Genomic DNA, 25342 nt, shown 5'->3' with positions numbered 1-25342 from the left:
TTTACAACATATCTAGCCACAGAAGCTAGAGATCAAATGTTGGAATCTCAGAAGACCAACCATGTGAGGCTTGATACATCATCCTTGGCAACAAGTGTCTGTAAGGATCACTTTCTCTTTTTACTTTTAAATAGGCAACGCATTGTTCAACCTCAGACTTTACTTGCAAGTAAAGCTCTTGTGCCTTCTCTTTGTCTTTCAGCTCCTTCTCCTTACCTGCCATGAAAATGAAAACCCGCCATTATTGCAAGTATTGAGGTCAGTGGTTTAATGTAGAGAGTATACAATATCTTGTTTTCCCAATTCGCTCTCGTCCCCTTCCCTAGTGTTCAAGATCAAAGTTCACATGAGTATTACTAGGAGGATTATGACAACAATATATAAATAGTGTGTAATGCAACACCTTATGTTGCCAGCGATCCTTGTTGCCGTTTTCACTATATCCTTCAAGATAGGGATTTTCCTTTGATCGTTGGAATCCAGAATAAACTGAGAATCATTCAATGTTACTGAAAACCGAGGTTCGGGTAGATATAGAGTAGAGCATATGTAGAGTTATTATCATTTTGAATGCAGAGACACTGCTTCTGCCTCTTGCTAGTACTCTCAAGCCAATAAAATCTAAAATGTTGAACGCAGCAATATGTAGAATGTCGAGTAATGTAGAAATTTTAATGGTTCATATAATGCAGATCGCGGTGGTTGCTGATTTGCTAACATGTAAACATGAAGGAAGCGGAATAGAGTAGAGAAAGCTTACTTTGCAGATGTCGTCCACTCCAACAACACCAAAAGGAATGATTTTGGCTCCAAATTTAGATGCAACTCTCACAAACTCGGATCGTTCTGGCCAAAACAGCTTGTGTTCTTCACCCTGCATAGTCACTATGTACATTTAAGCCTCTAAAATAAAAATTTCCAAGAACGTAGAAACCGAGAAAAGTTCACAAACCATACTATCACCTTTCTATGCAACGCTTCACGGACACCTCCAGGATACAAAAGCACATGAGCCTTTTCACGCAGTAGTTTATAGATACTGAAATTAGAGACCGGAACTCCACCCATTATCTTATATTTGTCTAACATCTTCGTGTCGAGTATTGTGTCATCGAGATTCAGAAAAAACATCGGATGTGCCAAACCCCGCAGGTGAATGTTCCTCTCTTTAAGGATTTGAGATATCATTGGAATCATGTCAAATGCCAATAGCATATGATTGCCAACGTACAGAACAGGTCCCTCTAAAGGTAATCCTTCGAGGCTCCGTACAAGTGTTCCGTCTTCTCGAGTTGACAGCATTACAGGGGAAGCACCATCCACTAGCCATCTGCACTGCAGAATTTATCATTTGGTATCCACTATAACTTTTTACTTGATGGTCTGATTTATTTTGCTAAGCATAGAGAAAACTTATGATATGTCTCAAGCAATTAGTGAAACATTTTACCGGTCATTGTCCATCTGTTGTTTTAACTCATATGGGGTAGGCATAATGTAATCCGAAATGTGATCATGAGACTTCCCACGGCGATAAAAAGAAGTAGCCTTGATGATATTAGCCAGATCTACGCCGTCCTCCTAAAGTGAGAGATGTAAAAGAGATAGTTGAAGTGTAGGTTATGAATGATCCAATATTGTAACATGAGGAAACTAGTCTCAATACTTGACCCTAAGAAGTATCCTATTTCTTGTTATTGGATGAAGAGTCACTAACCATAAGGGGAAACTGTCCATTGCTATCAAGCTTACGGACTATACATTTCGGAAACGTGCGCGAGTATCTGTCAATATATTCCTTGTTCAGTAGCCATTGAAAGCGTCCACTGCAATAGTCAACAACCAAATATTCACAAACACTTGTATATGCTCCAAGCTAGAATACCTCTTTACAAGTAAAAGATATTTAGAAAATTTATGAGAGAAACTTATTGGACCTCAGAAGTATGATTGTTTCCGCTCTGACTGAGTAAATGTGAGAATTCGCAGAAGCAACAGCAGACTTAAGCATTTCCAGCTTCCAGAGCAATGTGTCCTTAGAGAACATCCTTCCAAGAGTCTGCAAATATATTTAGATCCTATTACTAGATGAGCACTAGAACTGATATAGATCATGAGTTTCTAAGAAGGAATACTTACAGGAAGATTAGTTAAAACAGCAAGGAGATCTCTTAGCATCCCTCCACCCACTCTGCCCATACGCTCGCTAGAAAATTCATTTGACAAAGCGCCTAACATTCCAGCCAGCGGATCCCATACCGTGACAAAGAAACACATGTTTGAATAAGTTCTTGAATTACATGGAACTGATGTTGTATAACATCACACCCGTCACTAATAGAATCAACAAGATGCTAAAACTGAACATAAAAGTGTAACTGATGATTGATGATGATGATGTCAAGATCCAACTTGAAACTCAATCAGTTGTGTAACTGATGATTCAAGAGAGAATATGAGAAGAGAATAAAAGTGTACCTTGCTTAACACCGAAGATATCCTCCAATAGTGTTGGAATACCATCTGGTAAAACACTCAGCATTCCAGATAGAAGTTGCGATATGAAGTTGTTGATATGTGTGGCTGCAACAAACAGTATCTATTACGACAAAAGTTTTGTGATATTCACCAACTAATTAAGAATACTCCTACAGACCGAGATCCTATGTACCTGGATTAACCATGATCAAAGAAAGATCAATATTTGGATTCCTGGCTGCAACATCTAAAGCAAGACATGCTCCAATAGATTCTCCAACTAAATATATTGGTCTATTTGGGAACCGAGAGTGCTCCAACTTAACAGTCTTCTCAATAAGTTTCACCAAGTCTGTATAAAACAGAACACAAACTTTAATTTTCAGTAACTATCTTCTCAGTTTAGTTACTTCAAAGGCGCAACAAAAGGGTACCTTTAGCAGGAGTACGATCGCTGACCGGAATGTGAAGGCACCATATATCAAAAACCCTACTCAAAGACAACATTATCAGAAATCAATATCCCTTCCTAACTCAAAGTTCTTGGATAAACAGAGAAATAATGTGAAAGTACGCACTCCCCGAGTTTCTTGTGATGGCTAATGAGCCCTAGTCCAGTCCCATCGATCCCTGCAGGTTATACATTATGAGACACGGATACTCAACAACCCCAAGGGGGTTGAGTCATAGGTTGATATACATTATGATTCTTGAATTCAAAATCTGAAATCGAAATAGGACAAACCAGGTATAAAGAGGAGCAGAGGAGAGCCTTGAGTTTGTGCTTGAGCGCCACACTCCAAAGGAGAGAACCAACGAGGTGGACCGCTTCCGTCTACAACAAGTTCTCTTGCTTCCTCCAAAAAATCAGACAAGCTCTTCCTCAACTCAGGACGCGCCGTCTCCACATTCGAATACGGGTTTGCGACCACCTTTTCCGCCACCGTGGCTCCCTTTTCATCATTATCTTTCCGTTCCAGTCGAACACTCGTAGAAGGAGGAGGAGTCGTGGATGTTATGGATTTGACAGAAATGAGTCTACGTTTCGAGGCTGAGGTCCGTTGTCGTAGGTATGATAAAGATGAGACAGCACAGAGACCGAAGCTTGAGCGAAGTAATGTTGTAGTCTCCATTTTGTGAGAAGCTTCTAAAGAGATAGTTCTTTGCAGTTTGTTTGCACTTGCTTTTATAGTCAGAAACAAAAGTAAGAGGCAACGCGGAAATCAATTCTGTTCCGTTGAGCACGTTATTACATGTCACATGTGGTATTTATTATTATTTAAGAGGTTGTGTGATATAATTAGTCAGTGTATATCGTCGCTGTGAATTTACTGTTTAAGAATTCGCATGATGTAGAAATATTTACTGTATATATAAGAACAAAAAATCTATATATTGGACGTTTCACATGTGGCATAATTCTGTTTAAAGAGATAATCATTTGACAAACACAATGGTGATTAAAAGGATTATATCTAGTGATTATAAAAGATATAAACTCTAACCACTATTTTATAACCTAAACCAAAAAATATATATATATTAGTCGGTTGCCCGCGCTACGCGCGGAATTTTATTATATTGTTTATAAATAATTGGTTTGTATTTTATTTCCTACTTATTTTTTTCACTATACCATACTTTACTTTTTTAAAACTTAAATTGTGTTTGTATAGAAAAACTATTGAGTTTTAGCTTCAATAGTCGTTGAGAAATCTCTATATTAGTAAAAGAGAAGTACAAAATAAAATGCGGGTCGGGTCAAAATTAAAAAATTAACCCGAATTTAACAATTGGATACTTCAAAATTGGATATTAAAATGGATTCGGATACATACATCGGATACTTTCCATATCTCATTTTATGATTATATTATTTCCATAACTAATTTTAAGATTTCCTAATATTTTTCTAAGTAGTTTAATAGAATATATTAAAAACAATTATCATTCTTCTTTCACTTTTATTTGATCTCATTTTCAATTTATAATATTATACTAAGTATGAAAAATGTTTAAATTTTTTTTAACTTTTTTTCGCATATGTTGCAATTTGAATTTTCAAAACGGACATATAATACTCAATTACACTCGGTTAAATATTTTGGACAATGATTTAAAATCATTATAAGTATGACCAATATTAAAATCATTGTTACATGAGCATATTTAAAATTTTAAAAAATTTCAAAATATTATAATTAAAAGGTTCAAATTTATAAAAAAAATTAGATTTAAAATAGTAAAACTATTGTTTTCCATACATAGATGTAAATTTGGAGACATAAATTTTATTGATAAAGTATTATATATCAAACTACGTAAATTTTAGATAGTTCACGGGTAATTTTTTAAAATCACAATTATAATGGTAAAGCGAGTTGTGAATAATGTTTTTACGATATGAATTATGTTACGGGTTGGTCCTTCAAAAAATATATTGTAGTATGTAATTTTTACGTCTATTCCTACTTCTACTACAAAAATGATCAAATTTAATAATTTATCGATAAATATTATTTCGTGCTATACCCTTTTTTAAATTGTAGCAAAACTCAATATATTATTATTTACTCGCTTTTTCCTTTTATTATTTTATTTAAACTTTTTTTTTGTAATCTATTTAAACTTATTATACAAATATATGATTCATTGTAATCGACTGTACTGTAATAAAATTAAACTTTATTATATTTTAATCCGTTAAATTTTTTTATTTTTTTTAGTAAAAGGTTAAATAAATTATTTTTAATAATCCGTTAAAATTTATATATAAGTAATTATTTCCCCCGCGCTGTAGCGCGGGTCAAAACCTAGTTAAGAGTGTATAGTATAAGTCGAAGTGTGGGCGTAAATGGAATTGCGGTTGGGAATCATTGAGAAACGTGTGGTATTAGGGTTTTTACCAAATATAGATCTAGATATTAATATTTTAGGCCCTTTTATATGTTGGCATGAAATTTGAACATGATTTGTGGGTTTCGGGCGGATTTTTGTATTTTTAATTGTTTACATTATCTCTTTATATATTGTCATAATTTATTATTTTTTGTTTTACGTTTTCCTTTTTTGGATTTGTCGTACTTTATATCTCGTAATGATGATTTATATACTATTGTATATTTTTCTGATTTTATGTTTTATATATTTTTTTGTTTTTTCATATGGAACAATTTTTAAATTTAACATATTAGTATAATTTACTTTATATTTAATTTATTTCACTTAATAATGTTTTATTTTAATTTTCAATTTTATGAAATATAGTTAATTTTTTATTTTGTTTATTAGTTTAACATATGTGTTGTATTGAAAACAAATAGTTGAATTCATATTGGAAACTTTTAAGGAAATATTATTTTTATTTTTTACCTTTTTATATGTGTATAAAAAATAAGAATTCATGTTTCGGTCCGACCTATGTCACTTATGTTAGAAAATTTTTTGAGACATAAATTAGATAGATTTATATTCTCAAAATTTCTTATTTTTTGTTTTATTCCCGTTAAATCTCATTATATTTAGGTTTACATTGTGTAAATATAATCATATATATATTTTAAACATTCACTAAAAACTATAATCTATTATTTATATATTTGGTAATTGATAATTATTAAGTTTTTTTAAATTTTAATCAATTATCTTTTTTAGTTTTATAATGTATAATATAAAAAAAAAGACATTTCATATTCATTTTGGAAAAACTTATTTACATAGGTTTAAATATTAAAATTAAATGATAAAATAGTATAATTAATTTTAAAAATTAAATAATAAAATGAGGTGGATGATGATGTGGCTTAAGGAGAAGAGAGAAAAAGTTAACTTTATATATATAGATATATATTATTTTATAAAATTTAAACTCTGATCGTGTTTTATTAAATCTAACCTAAAATATAATTTCATTTATTTCTAAAATCTAAACCTTAGTTCCTTTTTATAAACTATAATCGACGTATAATTTTGTTTAATTGTAAAATATAAATCTTAAACCCTCTTTTATAAATCAAAACTAAAATATATATTTTTTAAATAAAAACTATACAGATTTTGTTTCTTTATTTTTTTTTCTAATTTTAATTTTGATTTATGTTTAAAATATATAATGATATGACATATTGTTGTATTAGAAAATTTTTAAAATACCCCTTTTCACATACTATTTTTAAAATACCTTTTTCAAAATTTATTAAAAAGCCACTAAAAAATTAAATTTTTTCCAAATGTGTATTTGTAAACTTATAAATATACACACAAATTACCTTTATATGTGTATAATATTTTATATATCTTTCATAAATACCGTATAAATACCTTATAAAAACCTTTAAAAAAATTATAAACCGTTATGAAAACCTTGTAAACTTTGTAAAAACGATTTAAAACCTGTTAAAACATTATAAGTTATATGGATCGAATGTTCCAGTATTAGTTATTATCTAAAACTACCTTATAAACCATATACTGTAGAACTTTATAATCTTTCATAATTAAACAAGAGTATTTTTGAAAATGGATAGACAAAAGAGGTATTTTTGAAAAATGATACACCAAAAAGGTATTTTTGAAAATTTGTACACCAAAAAAAAGTATTTCTCAAAAAAATTTGTATTTTGATTGGCTAATTAAGAGGGGCTGAATAAGAGTGTTTACCCCTAATAATTTTCATATGCATATATATGACTGAATCTATCTTAACATTTTTGAAGTACATTTGTATACAAATCTATTTTGGGTTATAACCTTTTATTTTATAATATTTGCATAATCAAACCCTGGCCATTTGAATAAATAACAAAACTTAAAGTAAATTTTATAATTAAATCACAAGCAAATCTCAAAATTGGAAACAAATATTTATTACAACAAAAAAATTTCCTAAAATATCTCTCTAATAACTTTAATCTCTCTCCAATATATTATAATCTTATTTATTTTCCATTTATATTATTGCATAAAAAATATTTCTAATAAAAATACAAATTTTTTTCACACATTTTACAATTTAAATTTTTGAAAACGGACGTATATAACTCAATTGATAAAGGGAAAATGTTTATATAAGAGTTCAAAATCATTATAAATATGACTAATATGTTTCCAACTACAAATGAGCATGAAATTGGGTTTCTTAGGCATCCAAATTTTAAAAAATATTCTGTTTAATCTGGTTATATATTTAAGAAAAATAAATTTTAAAAAGTTTCAAAATATTATAAATTTAATTTCTTAGAAAGGTTTAAAATATTATAGAAACTCTTACTAATGCCCTACTATTATAACATTTAATTTAAAGTATTATTAATATTTTAACTCTAAATGTTTTGAAATATAATAATATTGTACATAAATATGATTGGACGGATTTGAGTTTACATAAATATGATTATTTTTTTTACGGGTTTTCTATAATAAAATATTTTTACGGGTTAAGTTAAAATATAATTTTTTAACTTATTTTTTATGCGGTGTACCGCGGGTTGACCACATATCTTTATGAATCTACTTATAATACAAATTCATTATTTATGTAAAATTAAATGAAATAAACACGTATAAAACTAGAATATATAAACCAAGTACGAAAATGACCAACCAAACAAATATATTAAATTATGGACCGTGGTGTACCACGGGGTAAATCCTAATTAAGTATACAAATCCACTATACCTAAATGATCATAAATGCTTCTGGTATCATTGTGGTGGACCTATGTTTGTCACTCATCCACATTTAAACCATGCATGAAAATTTGATAATTATTAAGGAGTTTTGGAAATTAAGAAGTGATAATTTGGGTAATTAAATGTTCTTGTATTGCTAGACTAGTCAATATTCGAAATTGATTAGTGCAAGCTTTAAACTGATTGATTAATTAGACTTATATGTATTAGTAAGTGGTCAACCTAAAAATTTAACAAAAGTTGAAACATCATAAAATGTGTGATATACTAATATGTATGTGGCAATCTCAATCTTTCTAATCGAAATGAACACCATCCTAACAAATGAGCAACCGACCGACGTGGGATATTATATAATCTACCTGCAGACCTAGCCGACACCAATGTAAGGCCTGATTCGATCGAAGTAAATTTGTTAACGTAAAGTTGTTCGAGGTTTTAAATATATATTTATTGTTGTCACCTGTCACGCTGAGATTGAGAGTGATCTTTGCTTTAGGATACAACCTTATTTGTTTCTGCAAGGCAAAAAACTCACACTTACAGAACATAATTTAGAATGTTTTGCTTTCATCGATCGGACTGTATCTAGGTAGACTAAAAGTCCTTTATTGCACACACGTACCTCCTCTTATATCTAAAAGAGTTTAGAGCAATAATAAATATAAATTTTTTGGATATAAACACACGGTAACAACAGTTACCTCTTTTGGATCTTCTTATATAATTTGCAAAGTACGAATCTCTTCTTTTTTTTCAACAGCATTCATGGACTCAAATAGCTTAGAAGTGGGATGGTTACATAAAGATAAATTAGCAGTTCATCACACACTTTACGTGCCAAATTCTCCGCAACGAGAATTTATAAATAACAAAAAAAAGAAGAAAATACTTCTAGTTGGATCTCCACATGAGCAAAGTAATGTTGTAGTCTCCATTTTATGAAAACACTTCTGGTTACGATCCAGAGATTTCTACATATAATTAGCAGTCTCTCTTTTTTTTTAGATGTCTAATATGCTTTTAGAAAACTTTAAGATCCATGATGCAACTAAAAAGAATCATCGTTCTTCTTTGGTTGTGACTTGTGAGTTTTACAATGAACAAAATTACCTCTACCTTTGGTCACATGCATGTAAATGAAGAATCCATTATTTCAAACAGAGTAATTAAATTGTTGATCCTAAAGCCACATTACAAATACAACTGTATACATTCATAAAACTATCATAATAAATACATTCAATTAATTATTGTATTATTTTTCCATGAACAAGTAAAAAGATCTTATAGAACCTCTAAGGCACTAAACACCATATGATTAGATGCGTACAACATATCTAGCCACAGTATACTTAAAATACTAAAAGAGAGAAGTTAGAGATCAAACGTTGGAATTTCAGAAGACAAACCATGTGAGGCTTGATACAACATCCTTGGCAACAAGTGTCTGTAAGGATCACTCTCTCTTTTTACTTTTAAATAGGCAACGCATTGTTCAACCTCAGACTTTACTTGCAAGTAAAGCTCTTGTGCCTTCTCTTTGTCTTTCAGCTCTTTCTCCTTACCTGCCACGGAAAACAAAACCCGCGATTATAGCTAGTATTGAGGTCAGTGGTTTGATGTAGAGAGCATAGCTTTAGATAATATACATACCTGCTGTTTCTATTGGTTTGCCAAAGTAATAGTAGAACCTCCCTGGAATCTTAGGTACAACTCCTGGGAAATAGATATCTTGGTTTCCCAATTCGCTCTCGTCTCCTTCCCTGACGTTCAAAATCAATATTCACATGATCAGTATTACTTTGAAGATTCTGAGAACAAACTATGAATAGTGTGTAATGAAACACCTTATGTTGCCAGCGGTTCTTGTTGCCGTTTCCACTAAATCCTTCAAGATAGGGATTTTCTTTTGATCATTGGAGTCCAAGACAATCTGAGAATCATTCAATGTTACTTAAAACCGAGGTTCGGATAGATATAGAATAGAGTTTATCATCATTTTGAATACATTCCAAAACGCTAAGATGTAAACATGAAGAAAGCGGAAGATAGTAGAGAAAGCTTACTTCGCAGATGTCGTCTACTCCAACAACACCAAACGGAACGATTTTGGCTCCAAATTTAGATGCAACTCTAACAAACTCGGATCGTTCTGGCCAAAACAGCTTGTATTCTTCACCCTGCATAGTCACAATATACATTTTAAGCCTCTAAAATAAAAATTTCCAAAGAATGTAGAAACCGTGAGAAGAAGTTCACAAACTATACTATCACCTTCCTATGCATCGCTTCACGGACACCTCCAGGATACAAAAGCACATGAGCCTTTTCACGTAGTAGTTTGTAGATACTGAAATTAGAGACAGGAACTCCACCCATTATCTTATATTTATCAAACATCTTTGTGTCGACTATTGTGTCGTGGAGATTCATAAAAAACATTGGATGTGCCAAACCCCGCAGGTGAATGTTCTTCTCTTTCAAGATTTGAGATACCATTGGAACCAAGTCAAATCCCAAGAGCATGTGATAGCCAACGTACAGAACAGGTCCCTCTAAAGGTAATCCTTCGAGGCCACGTACAAGTGTTCCGTCTGCTAGAGTTGACAGCATTACAGGAGAAGTAGCATCCACTAGCAATCTGCACTGCATAATTTGTCATTTGGTATCTATCCACTATAACTTTTTATTTGATAGTCTGATTTATTTTGCTAAACATTTACATAAACTACGATGTCTCAAAGCAATTAGTGAGACATTTTACCGGTCATTGTCCATTTGTTGTTTTAACTCATATGTGGTAGGCATAATGTAATCCGAAATGTGATCATGAGACTTTCCACGGCGATAAAAGCAAGTAGCCTTGATGATATTAGCCAGATCTACGCCATCCTCCTAAAAGAGATAGTTGAAGTGTAATGAATGATCCAATATTCTAACATGAAGAAACTATAGTATCAATACTTGACCCTAATAAGTATCCTATTTCTTGTTTATTGGATGAAGATAGATCACTAACCAAAAGGGGGAACTGTCCACTGTCATCAAGCTTACGTACTATACATTTAGGCAACGTGCGCAAGTATCTGTCAATGTCTTCCTTGTTCAGTAGCCATTGGTCGCGTCCACTACAGTAGTCAACAAACACTTATATATATGCTCTTTACAAGTAAGAGACATTCAGAAATTTATGGTGATTACAGAGAAACGTATTGGACCTCAGAAGTATCATTGTTTCTGCTCTGACTGAGTCTATGTGAGAATTCACAGAAGCAATAGCAGACTTAAGCAATTCCAGCTTCCAGAGTAGTGTGTCCTTAGGGAACATCCTACCAAGAGTCTGCAAATATATTTTGATCATATTACTAGATGAACACTAGAATTGAAGTAGAAAAATGTGTCGACGATAAACTGAAAACCCCATAGATCATGAGGTTCTAAGAAGGAATACTTACAGGAATATTAGTTGAAACAGCAAAGAGATCTCTTAGCATCCCTCCACCCACACCGCCTATTCGCTGGCTAGAAAATTCATTTGACAAAGCGTCTAACATTCCAGTCAGCGGATCGCCTACAGAGACAAAGAAACAAATGTTTGTCATGTTTGAATAAGTTCTTGATATACAAGGAACTGATGTTGAACTTAACATTTTAAGATCCAACTTGAAACTCAATTAGTTGTTTAAACTGATGATTCAAGATAGAATATGTGGAGAGAGTAAAAGTGTACCGTGCTTAACACCGAAGATATCTTCTAACAGTGTTGGAATACCATCTGGTAAAACATTCAGCATTCCTGATAGAGGTTGCGATATGAAGTTGTTGACATGTGTGGCTGCAACAAACAGTATCTATTATGAGAAAAAGATTTGTGACACTCATCGACTAAGAATTTTACAGACCGAGAGGGGCGAGAGCTTTGTACCTGGATTAACCAAGATTAGAGAGAGATCAATATCAGGATTCCTGGCTGCAACATCTAAAGCAAGACATGCTCCAATAGATTCTCCAACTAAATATATTGGTCTATTTGGGAACCTAGAGTGCTCCAACTTAACAGTCTTCTCAATAAGTTTCACCAACTCTGCATAAAACAGAACACAAACTTTAATTTTCTGTAACTATCTTCTCAGTTTAGTTACTTCAAAGGGTCAACAAAAAGGTACCTTTAGCAGGAGTACGATCGCTGACTGGAATGTGAAGGCACCATATATCAAAAACCCTACTCAAAGACAACAAACATCAGAAATCAAACATCCCTTAGATGTTAATACTTCCAAAAACAAAACTACCCAAAATCACACTTCTTGGACAAACAGAGGAATAATGTGAAATTACGCACTCTCCAAGTTTCTTGTGATGGCGAATGAGCCCTAGTCCAGTCCCATCGATCCCTGCAAGTTTTTTTTGTTTCCTCAGTTTTGTCACCTAGAAATTAGAATAAGCTTAACGTTGCTTGACACACACACACACAAACATTTTAGAGACCCATGAAAAATGTAATTAAAAGTCTAAATCCATAAAAACTATCACAGTTTTACCAAACAAAAATTATCAAAACTATCATATGTTCTACACACAACCCATTTGGTTTACCTTTTCATCAACCAAAATAGTTCTGTTTGATTCAAACCAAACCGAACCAATAACCCAAACTGTTTTTTATTTGTTTAATATTAAGTTAACTAAATACTTAATATAAATCTCTAAAGTCTTAAACTCATATTTATTTTTTCTTTCTACTATCTAGTTATTTAATATAACTTTTTATTTATTTTTTCTTTCTACTATCTAGTTATTTAATATAACTTTTTACTTACTTAATCAATCTTAAAATCCCTAACTCTAAAGTCACGATTTATAAAAAAAATATTCATATCTCATTTGACCACCAATATAACATTTTAAATAAAAAATTTACACAATCATACTTTCTAGCTCTAGATTAATTAATCATGACTAATTGATGGTAAATCACATAAAACTAAACCAATCTAAAGTGAAACCAAACAGAACTAAACCCAAACCAAACTAATTGGTTTGAGTCTGAATAAAGTTTGCATAGAACCGAAATAATCGAACCAAACCTAAACCCAAAAACAAAACCCTTCTGAAGTAGAAAGAGGACAAACCAGGTAAAAAGAGGAGGAGAGGAGAGCCTTGAGCTTGAGCGCCACACTCCACCGGAGAGAACCACCGAGGAGGACCACCTCCATCACCCAAGAAATCTCTCGCTTCCTCCAAAAAATCCGACAAGCTCTTCCTCAAATCAGGACTCGCCGCCTCCACTTCCGAATACGGGTTCTTGACCACCTTCGCCACCACCGCCGTGGCTCCCTTTTCATCATTACCCTTCCCTCTCCGTCGACCACCACTAGAAGGAGGAGGAGTCGTGGACGTTATAGATTTGACCGAAGTGAGTCTATGCTTTGCGGCTGAGGTCCGTTGACGTCGTGGATTTGATGAAGAGACGGCACAGAGACCAAACGTTGAGCGAAGTACTGTTGCAGTCTCCATTTTATGAGAAGCTCTAAGGAGAGAGTCAGAGAGAATATGACAACAAAACTATTCTGAATAAAGGAAAGAGCCAACAAAGTGCGCGGAAATGTTAACTTTAGTATTTCCTTTTCGAAAACAAAAACAATTAAACGGAAATAAATAAATATTTTTGGACAAAAGAAAAAAGGAAAGGAATAAAATTCTATTGGACATGTCACATGTGTAATGTTACGTGGTATTTAAGATGTTGTTATATAGTTGGATTTTAAAAAATAAAAACATAGAGGATATAGGAAACAAATCCACTGGACCTCATTGAGTCAGTACTGTATTGTCGCTTTGTGATTATTTACGTTTAACTTCGCAATGTATATATATCTTGAAGTGTAAGAAAAAATAAGCAAATTATGTTGGAAATTTTAGTATTTATTTTTCAAATATTTTTATATATATATATTAGTAAAAAAAATTATCTATGCCCACTTGGCAGTTGCGAAAATTCGTGGCTATAAAGTGATATTAGAAAAAAAAAAACCACGAATTATTTAAGTTACGACGTTATAGCCACAAATATATATTAAGGCACAGCCACAAATATCCAAGTGGCTATAAAGATTTTTTTTACTAGTATATTGGACGTTTCACATGTTTCATAATTTTGTTTAAAAAAAAAAGGTTATTAATTGGTGAATCATTTGACTAAAATGGTGAATAGAAACATATCTAGTGATCATAAAGATATTTTTCTTGGTTTTTTTTTTAGCTAGATTTGAGTATATGATTGAATAAATAAACAAATCCACTAGTCCTGAATGATCAGAGAATGCTTTGTGTATCATTGTGGACCTATGTTTGTCTCCATCCACATTTAAATCATGCATGAATGAATATTAGAAAGAGGATTGTTAGTAAAATCCCAAAAGAAATTAGGTAATTACTAGGGAGTTTTGCAAACTAAGAAAATGATCATTTGGCTAAGTCCAAGTTCTAAACTGGTTTATTGATTAGACTTATAAGTATTACTATAGTGGTCAATAGTTGAAGATAATAAAATGTGTCATATGTATGTATGTGGTAATCCCAAAAGTTTCTAACTGAAATGAACACCATCCTTACAAATGTGCAACCGACGTGGGATATTATAATCTACCAGAACCAGAGCCAGCCGACATCAATGTAAGGTCTGGTTCGGACGTATAATCTATTAGGATACAACCTTATTTGTTTCTGCAACGCAAAAATTATAGACTCAGAGAACATTTTTGTTTTCATATGACTGTATCTATTCTAGGCTAGACTAAAAGTCCATATTGCACACCTCTTGTTGTATTTAAAAGAGTTTAGAGCAAAATAAATACATTTTTTGGATATTAATAACACCTCAAAAAAACAGTGACCTTTTGTATCTTGTTATAATTTAGAAACTAAGTTTTAGACGTGCAAGTTTCGTCTTCTCAAATTTCTACAAACAAAACAAAATTTTGCACAACTTTTAATTACTTAATTATTAGTTGAACTTTCAATTGGGAGGGTGCTCACATGTATCATGTATGTGTGTGTATCTTTGGTTTAAACAGAGTAATTGAAATGCTTGTTTGATTATAAAGCCACGTTACATATACGACTGCATTCATACGACTTTCAAAGTAAGTATACCTCAAATTGGTTACAACTTGAAATCTGATAAATGACATTCAATTAAATAATCTTGTCCTTATGTTTTCCATGAACAAGTAAAGATCGTAGAACCTCTGAACATCATATGATTCGATGTGTACAACATATATATAGCCACAGTAGGGAGATTTTAGAGATCAAACGTTGGGATATCAGAAGACAAACCATGTGAGGCTTGATACAACATCCTTGGCAACAAGTGTCTATAAGGATCACTCTCTCTTTTCCTTTTTAAATAGGCAATGCATTGTTCGACCTCAGACTTTACTTGCAAGTAAAGCTCTTGTGCCTTTTCTTTGTCTTTCAGCTCTTTCTCCTTACCTGCCACATAAAACAAAACCCGCCGTTATTGCAAGTATATACTGAGATCAGTGATTTGAAGTAGAGAGCTATCACTTAGATTGTATACATACCTGCTAAGTCTATTGGTTTCCCAAAGTAATAGTAGAATCTCCCTGGAATCTTAGGTACAAGTCCTGGGATATAGACATCTTGGTTTCCCAATTCGGTCTCGTCGCCTTCCCTGACGTTCCAAATCAATCATATTAGTGATACTTTGATGTACAATATACAATATTGTGTGATTAAACACCTTATATTGCCAGAGTCCTTTGTTGCCTTTTCCACTAGATCCTTCAAATAAGGCATGTTCCTTTGATCATTGGAATCCAGTACAAGCTGAGAATCATTCAAAGTCACTCATAACCGAGATTCAGGTATATATAAGAGTAGTAGAGCATATATATTGTTATAGTCATTTTGAAGCCGAGAATGCAGAAATATGAATGGATCATATTATACAGTTCTTGGTGGTACTAACGTGCAAACATGAAGGAAGAGGAATAGAGTAGAGAAAGCTTACTTCGCAGATGTCGTCTTCTCCAAGAACACCAAAAGGAACAATTTTGGCTCCAAATTTAGATGCAACTCTCACAAACTCGGATCGTTCTGGCCAAAACAGCTTGTATTCTTCACCCTGCATAGTCACTATGTACATTTAAGCCTCTAAAATAAAAATTATCAAGAATGTAGAAACCATGAAAAAAAATTTCACTCACTATACTATCACCTTTCTATGAAAAGCTTCACGGAGACCTCCAGGATACAAAAGCACATGAGCCTTTTCACGCAGTAGTTTGTAGAAATTCATATTGGAGACAGGAACTGCACCCATTATCTTATATTTGTCTAACATCTTCGCGTTGACTAGCGAGTCTTTGAGATTCTTAAATATCAGCGGATGTGCCAAACCCCGCAGGTGGATGTTCCTCTCTTTCATGAGTTGAAGTACCAATGGAGCTAACTCAAATCCTAATAGCATGTGATAGCCAACGTACAGAACAGGTCCCTCTGAAGGTAATCCTTCGAAGCTCCTTACAATTGTGCCGTCTTCTAGAGTTGACAGCATTACAGGGGAAGTACCATCCATTAGCAATCTGCACTGCATAACTTTTTTTTGTTTTGCCAAGCATAGAGAAAATACTAATATTATATCTCAGAGCAATTAGTGAGGCATTTTACCGATGATCGTCTATTTGTTGTTTTAACTCATATATGGTAGGCATAATGTAATCCCTAATGTGATCATGAGACTTCCCACGACGATAAAAACAAGTACACTTGATGATCGTAGCCAGATCTACACCGTCCTCCTAAGGTGAGATGTAATAAAGATAGTTGAGATGCATGAGGAAACTAGTATCAATATTTGACTCTTTCTTCATTATTGGATGAATAGAGATCACTAACCAAAAGTGGAAACTGTCCATTGTCATCAAGCTTGCGGACTATACATTTTGGCAACGTTCGCGAGTATCGGTCAATGTCTTCCTCGTTCAGCAACCATTGGTCGCGTTTACTGCAATAGTCCATAACCATACATAAACTTATACTTATCCTTAAGCTAGAATACCTCTTACAAGTAAAAGATATTCAGAACTTCTGAAACAGAGAAACTTATTGGACCTCAGAAGTATAAGTGTTTCCGCTCTGACCGAGTAAATGTGAGAATTCACTGAAGCAATAGCAGACTTAAGCATTTCCAGCTTCCATAACAATGTGTCCTTAGGTAACATCCTACTAAGCGTCTGCAAATATATTTTCATCATTTATACAAAAATTGAGAAGAAAAAAAGCATTGATGATAGAGAATACTTACAGGAAAATTAGTTGAAATAGAAAGGATATCTCTTAGCATTCCTCCACCCAATCCTCCCATTCGCTGCACGGACAGTTCATTTGACAAAGCGTCCAACATTCCAGTCAGCGGATCGCCTACGGTAACAATAAAAATCACATCTTTGAATAAGTTCTTGATCTACAAGAAACTCTTTTGTTGTGTAACATCTTACCCTGGTCACCGATTTCTAAGTAGAATTAACAAGATGCTAAAACTGAACATAACATTTTAAAGATTGGTTAACTTATGAATATAAGATGGTATATATGAGAAGAGAATAAAAGTGTACCTTGCTGAACACCGAAGATATCTTCTAAGAGTGTTGGAATACCATCTGGTAAAACATTCAAAATTCCTGATAGAGGTTGCGATATGAAGTTGTTTACATGTGTGGCTGCAACAGACAGTGTCTTTGATGAGAAAAGATTTGTGACATTTACAAAACTAATTAAGAATCGTGCTACAGACCAAGATCCTATGTACCTGGATTAACCAAGATCAAAGAAAAATCAATATTTGGATTCCTGGCTGCAACATCTAAAGCAAAGCATGCTCCAATAGATTCTCCAACTAAATATATTGGTCTATTTGGGAACCGAGAGTACTCGGACTTAACAGTCTTCTCAATAAGCTTCACCAGCTCTGAATAAAACAGGACACAAACTTTAATTCGCAGTAACTATCTTCTTAGTTTGGTTACTTCTAAGGGTCAACAAAAAGTTACCTTTAGCAGGAGTACGATCGCTGACTGGAATGTGAAGGCACCATATATCAAAAACCCTACTCAAAGACAAAATCATCAGAAATCAAGATCCCTTACATTACATTACATGTCAATACTTCAAAAATTACCTAAACTCAAAGTTCTTGGAAAAACAGAGAAATAAAGTGAAATTACGCACTCTCCAAGTTTCTTGTGATGGCGAATGAGCCCTAGTCCAGTCCCATCGATCCCTGCAAGTTATACATTCTCTGTTTTTGTTAACTTGAATAAGCTTAACGTCTATGAGACATGGATCCTCATCCACCACACGCGGGTTGATTGTTATGATTCTTGAATTCAATATCGGAAACTGAAAGAAGAACAAACCAGGTAAAAAGAGGAGGAGAGGAGAGCCTTGAGCTTGAGCGCCACACTCCAACGGAGAGAACCACCGAGGTGGACCTCCTCCATCATCCAAGAAATCTCTGGCTTCCTCCAAAAAATCCGACAAGCTCTTCCTCAAATCAGGACTCGCCGCCTCCACTTCCGAATACGGGTTCTTGACCACCTTCGCCGCCACCGTGGCTCCATCTTCATCCTTATCCTTATGTCTCCGCCGAATACCACTAGAAGGCAGAGTCGTAGATATTACGGATTTGACCGAAGTGAGACGATGCTGCACGGCTAAGGTCCGTTGTCGTAGTAGGTTTGATGTAGATGAGACGGCACAAAGACCTAAGGTTGAGTGAAGTACTGTAGTCACCACCATTTGTGAGAAGCTCTAAAGAGATAGTTTCTGCCGCAGTGGCGTTTCCTGTTTGCTTACAGAATGTGACAAAAGTTATTCCGAACAAAGAGCCAAGAAAGTGCGCGGAAAATAACAACTTTAGTATTTCTTTTTTAAGAAGAAACTTTAGTATTGGACATGTCACATGTGCTATGTGATGTGGTAGCTTTATATTCACATATTCACCCACGTGTAATGATTACTTTAATATATGCACTGACATGTCATATACTAGTAAGTTTTTATTCTTTTCAACATAAATTTTAATTTGATTATTTAGATTCTTATAAAATAATTGGTAGAGTATATACTAATATACGTAAAATGGGCGATGCTTAGAAGGCATTTTTTATTAGTAGAATAAAACTTTTAAAAGTTTTTATTCTTTTCAACATAAATTTTAATTTGTTTAATTAGATTCTTATAAAATCATTGGTAGAGTATATACTAATATACGTAAAATGGGCAATACTTTTTTTTTTCTAACTCTTTCATTGATAAGGAAAAGTTTGAAAAATACAGAGAAGAAACAGAGTACGATAAGGAAGAAATAGAACTAACAAGAGAAACAACTCACAAGATCACCCAAGCTTCTCTTGATTAATCCGATCATGTAACTACGCCGGACCACTACGCGCTAGGTATGAAGTGAGACGACCATCCGAGGTTACACTCTTGGCTATATATCGAACTAGGGAGTTAGCTTTAAATGGGCAATACTTAGAAGGCATTTTTTATTAATAGAATAAAGCTTTTAAAATGTTTGACGGTCCAATGTTTCCCTGTAGAACATTTTCGACGGAATAACTTTAAAAATTACAAAAGTACAATTTCAAAAACATTCCAATGTTATCTCAGACAACATTTACTATGGAATAAAATTTAAAAATTACAAAATACTGTTTCAACCTTAGTCACTGTTAATATCAAATAAAATTAAAATAAGTAAATATTAAATAAACTTTTTTTTGAGAGTTAATAGCGTTATTATTTTTATTTTATTTTGTCGGCAAGTTAATAGCGTTATTATTAGGATCAATTTCAATAAAACGAGGGTAACAAAATATACAAGAGTTTATGATGGGTGATAGTAAAAATATAGTAAGAAAATATGTTTTTTTTGCCTGTGTAGTTAAGTGAAACAAGTCTTTATTTACAAGTATGAAAACTGATGAATTTTATATAATAAATAAAATAAAATATTCATATTATATGTTATAATTGATCTCAAATAATTTGGTTGGATACTAAATATCTAAAGTCTTAGTATCCAATTAAAACAGAACAAATGTCCTTATCTAAATATTACTATATAAGTAAAAAAATTATCCATTCATTATTTGCCATGTAGCATAGTGATATCCACTTTATTTACTTTCAATGCAGTTGAATGTTTTCAATTATGTTGTGGCCATGTCATTTTTTTTAACATGCCATTGTAGTGATTCAACAGTTGAATTATTTATTTAACACCTTAAAAAGTAACCATTGTAAGTAGTTTTATAAGTTTGTTAATTTTGTATAGTGATATCTAATTTGCTAAGTTTATGTTTAAATCTTAGTAGATGTATCAATTACATAACTCATGTCATCCTATCTATATTGATAAGAGGAAACTATTTTTAATTAAATAAGATTTTAGTTCACAATTTTTTTCTTCTATTTAATACGACACAATGTGAAATACAATTTAAGGCGGCGGAAAACAAATATTTTACTGCAATATAAAATCCTAAACGAGGGAAGTAAGGCCGGTGGATAACTAAAAGTCCCAAGAAACTTAAGATAATTTCAAGAGAAAAACTACAAAGCATATAATTTACTCTTAAACTAAAGACAAATAGAATGAACTCTTCATCTAAAGAGGATGAACTCTTAAACTGAAGAAAAAGACAACTAAACTTAACACTTACAAAACACCATAGTCTCGAGAAGCAAAATGATCACTTTTTCTGAAACACTTGTATATGAAATTTATAAGGGATACCTACAACCAATCCGACAATAACATTAACCATCACCTATCATAATGAGAGCTACTCTCTCGAAACTAGAACCAAGAAATTCACATCCTGACAAGCAAGACTCTAGTATGCTTCCACGTCAATTAACTTTTAGGTAGAATCCTTCAAAACGTCAAGTTGTTTTTTTTTTTTTTTGGTAACAAAAAAAACGTCAAGTTTATAAAATAAATTTAGGTTTTAAAAATTTATAATTCGTATTTAACCGATAAACTAATAAAAAGATGTTGATGTCGATCAACACCCTCTTCCCTTTCCCCCTTTAATCACTATTTTATTTAACGTTCTAGGCGTTACACAAAAACCACATCTAACATAATACGAGCAGCAACAATATATATATTGATTGTAATAGGGAAAGTGGTGCACCAGTATGAACACTCTCTAATCGAGACACTTGTGTTCTAATCTCATCAGTGTTTATTCAAGTGAGTAAATAAGGGTAGAAAATCGTAAATTGTTCTAAAGATTCAAACTTTTTAATCAAAAGTAAAAATCTAATAGTAAAAGGAATCAAATGTGGACAAGATTTTTCCATAACGAATATGAGCTTGTGATGTGACAGTTCTACAAGAGGCACATCAACAATAATTATTAAATAAAAAAATAAAAAAATATAGCAAATCGAATTTAATGTTATCTTATAAAAAAAATTTGGTTTAAATGGAAAAGGGTATAAACTGATGTAAACGAAAATTATACTTCACAAAAAATATATAACAAGACGTTTTTAAAATACTCAAGTATTGGTTTTGTGTATAAATAACTATCTACAATTTAAAATAAACCACATAAATGCGTACGTTGTATTCTTGAAAAAATAAATAACAAGAGCTTATTATATAATTCTGAATGAAATTATTATTTTATTAACTTATTTACCGTTTCAATTATGAATATAATTATTATTTTATTTATTTTTTGAATAAAAAAAGATTTTAGATATAAAACCCATACATACTCTCAGAGAACACAATAAGAAAATATGTTAGTCACAAAAACCACTTCAACTGGAGACCTCTAGACTTTCACTAGAGTCTTTACAAGTTGAGCTACTGGCTCTCGGTTATTATCATATTATCTTTTCATTTATTATCTTGGAATCTAGTGTACATAACCAAACTCAGTGGTGAAGAACTTGAACGATGTGAAGAACATCTTCATTCCCAGTTACGATCTTGGCTCCATCGTTCTCCGGCACTCCCCAATCAAAGAAGTAAAGCAAATTCAACAATGCCAACTCAACAAGTATGATTCCCATAGTCATCCCTGGACATATTCTCCTACCAGATCCAAACGGTATAAACTCAAAGTTTAGTCCTTTAAAATCAACGGAACTGTCGAGATACCTATCAGGGTTAAACTCATCAGGGTTTTCCCAGAGTTTTGGATCACGACCAAGCGCATAAACATTGACTATGATCTGTGTTTTGGCAGGAATATCGTAGCCTTGGATCTTGACATGTGACAGTGTCTCTCTTGGGAGCAAAAGTGGAGTTGATGGATGTAACCTGAATATCTCCTTCACCATGCGCCTAAAGTAGTCAAGCTGGTTTATATCTTCTTCTTTGATTTTCTCCTTCTTATCCCCAAGTTTTGTTCTAATCTCGTCTTGCACTTTCTTCATCACTTTCGGGTTTCTGATCAGCTCGGTTATTCCCCATAGCGTTGTGGCAGCGGTTCCTCCAACTCCTGCTATAAATATGTCCTGACATAACCACAAATTCACAAATATTGTTACGTTGCATGATTTTTTAAAAATTACTTTGGAATGTATAAATAACTTGAAAAGGACTTACCGAGATCATCCCTTTGAGATGATCAGTGGTGAACTTGAAAGAATCTCCATCTTTCTCTTGCTTCTTCTGCATGTCGATCATCACGTCAATAATATCAGAGCTCTCTCTTCCAGGCTTAAGATGCTCGTCAAGAACGTTCTGGTAGAAAGTGTCTACTTCCGAGAAAGTATCGTTCAATCTCTTTTTCTGACCGGAGATCCAGTCGATGAAGCTACCGATTCTTCCAGGAAAGAAATCAGAGAAGAGAGAACCTCTAATGACCTCTTCAGACTTAAGCACAAGATCCGCGATGCTATCTTCATCAACGAAGTCACAATCATAGAGGTTTATCCCATACCCGATTCGACACACTATATTTCCGAGTAAAGTGAAAAGGGCTTTCTCAAGATTCACTGGAGTTCGCTTCGTAGCATACTCAGAGAGTTTCTTGACACACAAGTCATTCTCTTCCTCTCTGATATACCTGAAAGATTGAAGCTTTTTCACGCTGAAGAGCTCGACCACCGAAAGCTTCCGCATCACACTCCACTCGTCACCGAATGGTGCCAACCCAATGTCTTTGAAGTTGTAAAAAGTTGCTCTGGTCCCTGCCGTCCCTGCTCGGCTACAACACTCAAGATCGTGGATCTTGAGGACTTCCTCTGCTGCTTCTTTTGAAGAGATCACGACCACGGGGACGAATCCATACTGCATAAGCACCACTGGCCCATACATTTCGGAGAGCTTACGGCGATTCCTGGGATGTAATGCCTTTCGTTGGTGTAAGTTTCCGATGATGGGAAGCTTCTTTGGACCCGGAGGAAGTTTCCATTTCGAAGGTTTGAAAACGTTCAAGAAGATTAAGGCAAGGGGTACGAGGAAGAGGAAATAGAGGAATTCAGACATTCTCCTGTCGCTGTTCTTGTGTTTGTGTGTAGTTGTTGTTGTTCTGTTTAATTTGAGGGTTAGTAATCAATCTATTTATAATGTATTCATTCCTTAGGAGTGCGAATATTATTCGACTCATAAAAGTCACTATCCACTGTAGAGTGTGGAATAATATTTACTAAAGTGAACAAACGAAATCATATTACCCAACCAAAACTTTTCAAAGTGAATACTTTTCAAACAAACCTGAACATAATCGAATCGAAAGTGAATAAACAGACTTTTCAAACTTTTTTTCTTTTGCTAAGAATGTTAATTAATATTCATTTAAGAATGCAAATGTTTAGGTTTAGAATCACAGATTTTAGTCTTATATAATTGGTTCCATGAAAAAAAATAAAGAAATAAAAATATGGAAGCAAAAATAAGCAGTCCATCGATTCAATTGAAGGTGAAGCAAACTATGTCAGACTCATTCAAAACTACCGTTTTGATAAGTACGAGGTCTACCATTTATGAAACGTTGATAATTTTAAATAAAGAGAACCTAACTAAACAAAACACTCGTCAATTTTAAATTGCGAAAGAGACATGCTAAGTGACGCATTTCGACCGACCCAAAAAAAAAAAAAAGTGACGCATTTCGAATCTGTCGACAATTCTTAGGTGTTTTAAACTTTGGGTTCGGATCGAGTTCGTGTGTGTACTTCGGATTACCAAAAATCAAAACTTTTGTATCTCAAGCCTTTTGTATATGAATCACTCCAAAAATAGCTAAAATACAATAAAATATCTAAATACTTTAGGAACTTAGCTTATTACAAGTATCTATTAGGTATTTTGAAATTTCGGGTTCCAGTAGGGTTCATGTATTTATTTTATGTTTCTTTTCTAAATTTAACAAGAAAAATACTAACAAATTTAGTGAAACTAATAATATTATATTATATTTATATATTGTAATAACAAAAGTTTATATTTGATCTTATTTACATATGCTTTTTCTGATGAATATTTTTGTAAGAAAATCATTCATAATAATTTTTTTAAAAGAATTTCAACTTTAGATTTTTGATTATTTTATTTGATTTATTTTCCTAAAAAAGTTGTATTTAGAATTCTTTAGATATTTTTTATTACAAATTTAATTAAAATAAACCTTTCATTTTGAGAAAATTTCCTGTATTTGCCAATAATTATTATATATACTTATATTTTGATTTTTTCCTTTTTACTAAAATCTTAGTATATAAATCATCATAATTTCATAAATGTTAGATATTGAGATGGCGAACGTTCAAGTTTCACGTCGACTGTTTCAATAACTTATGGTTTTATTTTTTCCGTTTGAATGATCAGGAAATGATTTTGGGTACCATTATGGACCTATGTTTGTCACTATCCATATCCAAATAATTCATGAAAATAAGAAGGATAATTGTTTGTAATCTCAAAATAAATTTGATTCTATTATTTGATTGATCGCCTTATAAAGTTCAAAATTTCGATTGATTAGGTTCAACATAAGAAAGAGAATTGTCAATGTTCAAAATTTTGATTAGTCAAGGTTCTAAACTGATTGATTGTTTGATTAGCCTTATAAAGTTATAAGTATTAGTAAGTAGTCAAACTAAATAC

General features: G+C 32.8%; 3 protein-coding genes and 1 pseudogene across 4 annotated transcripts; all 4 read right to left on the bottom strand.

Annotated features, from left to right (window-relative positions):
• Positions 1-5: 5 nt before the first annotated feature.
• On the bottom strand, positions 6-3611 carry LOC17885144 (annotated as a pseudogene).
• A 5709-nt stretch (positions 3612-9320) lies between these two features.
• On the bottom strand, positions 9321-13753 carry LOC17884986 (acyltransferase-like protein At3g26840, chloroplastic). The gene is made up of 14 exons (XM_006290610.2): positions 13305-13753; positions 12515-12566; positions 12339-12394; positions 12098-12256; positions 11903-12007; positions 11628-11743; positions 11391-11512; positions 11192-11300; positions 10937-11067; positions 10447-10813; positions 10239-10352; positions 10020-10105; positions 9826-9935; positions 9321-9737 (listed from the first exon to the last, which is right to left on the bottom strand). Exons 1-14 carry the CDS (start codon positions 13687-13689, stop codon positions 9547-9549), a joined length of 2103 nt encoding a protein of 700 aa, XP_006290672.1. The 5' UTR covers positions 13690-13753; the 3' UTR covers positions 9321-9546.
• Positions 13754-15337: 1584 nt separating this feature from the next.
• LOC17886866 (acyltransferase-like protein At3g26840, chloroplastic) lies at positions 15338-19070 on the bottom strand. 2 transcript variants are annotated; one of them, XM_023782009.1, is made up of 14 exons: positions 18618-19066; positions 18430-18481; positions 18252-18307; positions 18011-18169; positions 17817-17921; positions 17507-17622; positions 17314-17435; positions 17098-17206; positions 16870-17000; positions 16418-16784; positions 16211-16324; positions 15941-16026; positions 15762-15871; positions 15338-15669 (listed from the first exon to the last, which is right to left on the bottom strand). In XM_023782009.1, the coding sequence occupies exons 1-14, from the start codon at positions 18997-18999 to the stop codon at positions 15479-15481; spliced, it is 2100 nt and encodes a 699-aa protein (XP_023637777.1). In that variant the 5' UTR covers positions 19000-19066; the 3' UTR covers positions 15338-15478. The 2 variants fall into 2 exon arrangements, 1 of the variants encoding a protein (XP_023637777.1); XR_002833750.1 differs by lacking the exon at positions 15941-16026 and having other exon boundaries at positions 15578-15669; positions 18618-19070.
• Positions 19071-21993: 2923 nt separating this feature from the next.
• LOC17884730 (bifunctional dihydrocamalexate synthase/camalexin synthase) lies at positions 21994-23754 on the bottom strand. The gene is made up of 2 exons (XM_023782011.1): positions 22838-23754; positions 21994-22746 (listed from the first exon to the last, which is right to left on the bottom strand). The coding sequence occupies exons 1-2, from the start codon at positions 23720-23722 to the stop codon at positions 22162-22164; spliced, it is 1470 nt and encodes a 489-aa protein (XP_023637779.1). The 5' UTR covers positions 23723-23754; the 3' UTR covers positions 21994-22161.
• Between the last annotated feature and the right edge of the window lie 1588 nt (positions 23755-25342).

This window comes from Capsella rubella, unplaced genomic scaffold, assembly GCF_000375325.1.
Source record: "Capsella rubella cultivar Monte Gargano unplaced genomic scaffold, Caprub1_0 scaffold_5, whole genome shotgun sequence".
NCBI lineage: Eukaryota > Viridiplantae > Streptophyta > Magnoliopsida > Brassicales > Brassicaceae > Capsella > Capsella rubella.
Note: the sequence above shows the minus strand (reverse complement) of the source record. Positions and strands in the feature narration are given on the sequence as shown.

Coding starts and splice junctions, on each gene's coding strand:
- LOC17884986 (XM_006290610.2), bottom strand. CDS start 13,689: ATGGAGACTGCAACAGTACTTCGCTCAACGTTTGGTCTCTGTGCCGTC. Junction 12,257..12,338: donor CGATCGTACTCCTGCTAAAG/GTACCTTTTTGT, acceptor TGTTTTATGCAG/AGTTGGTGAAACTTATTGAG. Junction 11,513..11,627: donor CTGTTTCAACTAATATTCCT/GTAAGTATTCCT, acceptor ATATATTTGCAG/ACTCTTGGTAGGATGTTCCC.
- LOC17884730 (XM_023782011.1), bottom strand. CDS start 23,722: ATGTCTGAATTCCTCTATTTCCTCTTCCTCGTACCCCTTGCCTTAATC. Junction 22,747..22,837: donor ATCTCAAAGGGATGATCTCG/GTAAGTCCTTTT, acceptor TGGTTATGTCAG/GACATATTTATAGCAGGAGT.
- LOC17886866 (XM_023782009.1), bottom strand. CDS start 18,999: ATGGTGGTGACTACAGTACTTCACTCAACCTTAGGTCTTTGTGCCGTC. Junction 18,482..18,617: donor TCTCCTCCTCTTTTTACCTG/GTTTGTTCTTCT, acceptor TATAACTTGCAG/GGATCGATGGGACTGGACTA. Junction 16,325..16,417: donor GTGAAGCTTTTCATAGAAAG/GTGATAGTATAG, acceptor GTGACTATGCAG/GGTGAAGAATACAAGCTGTT.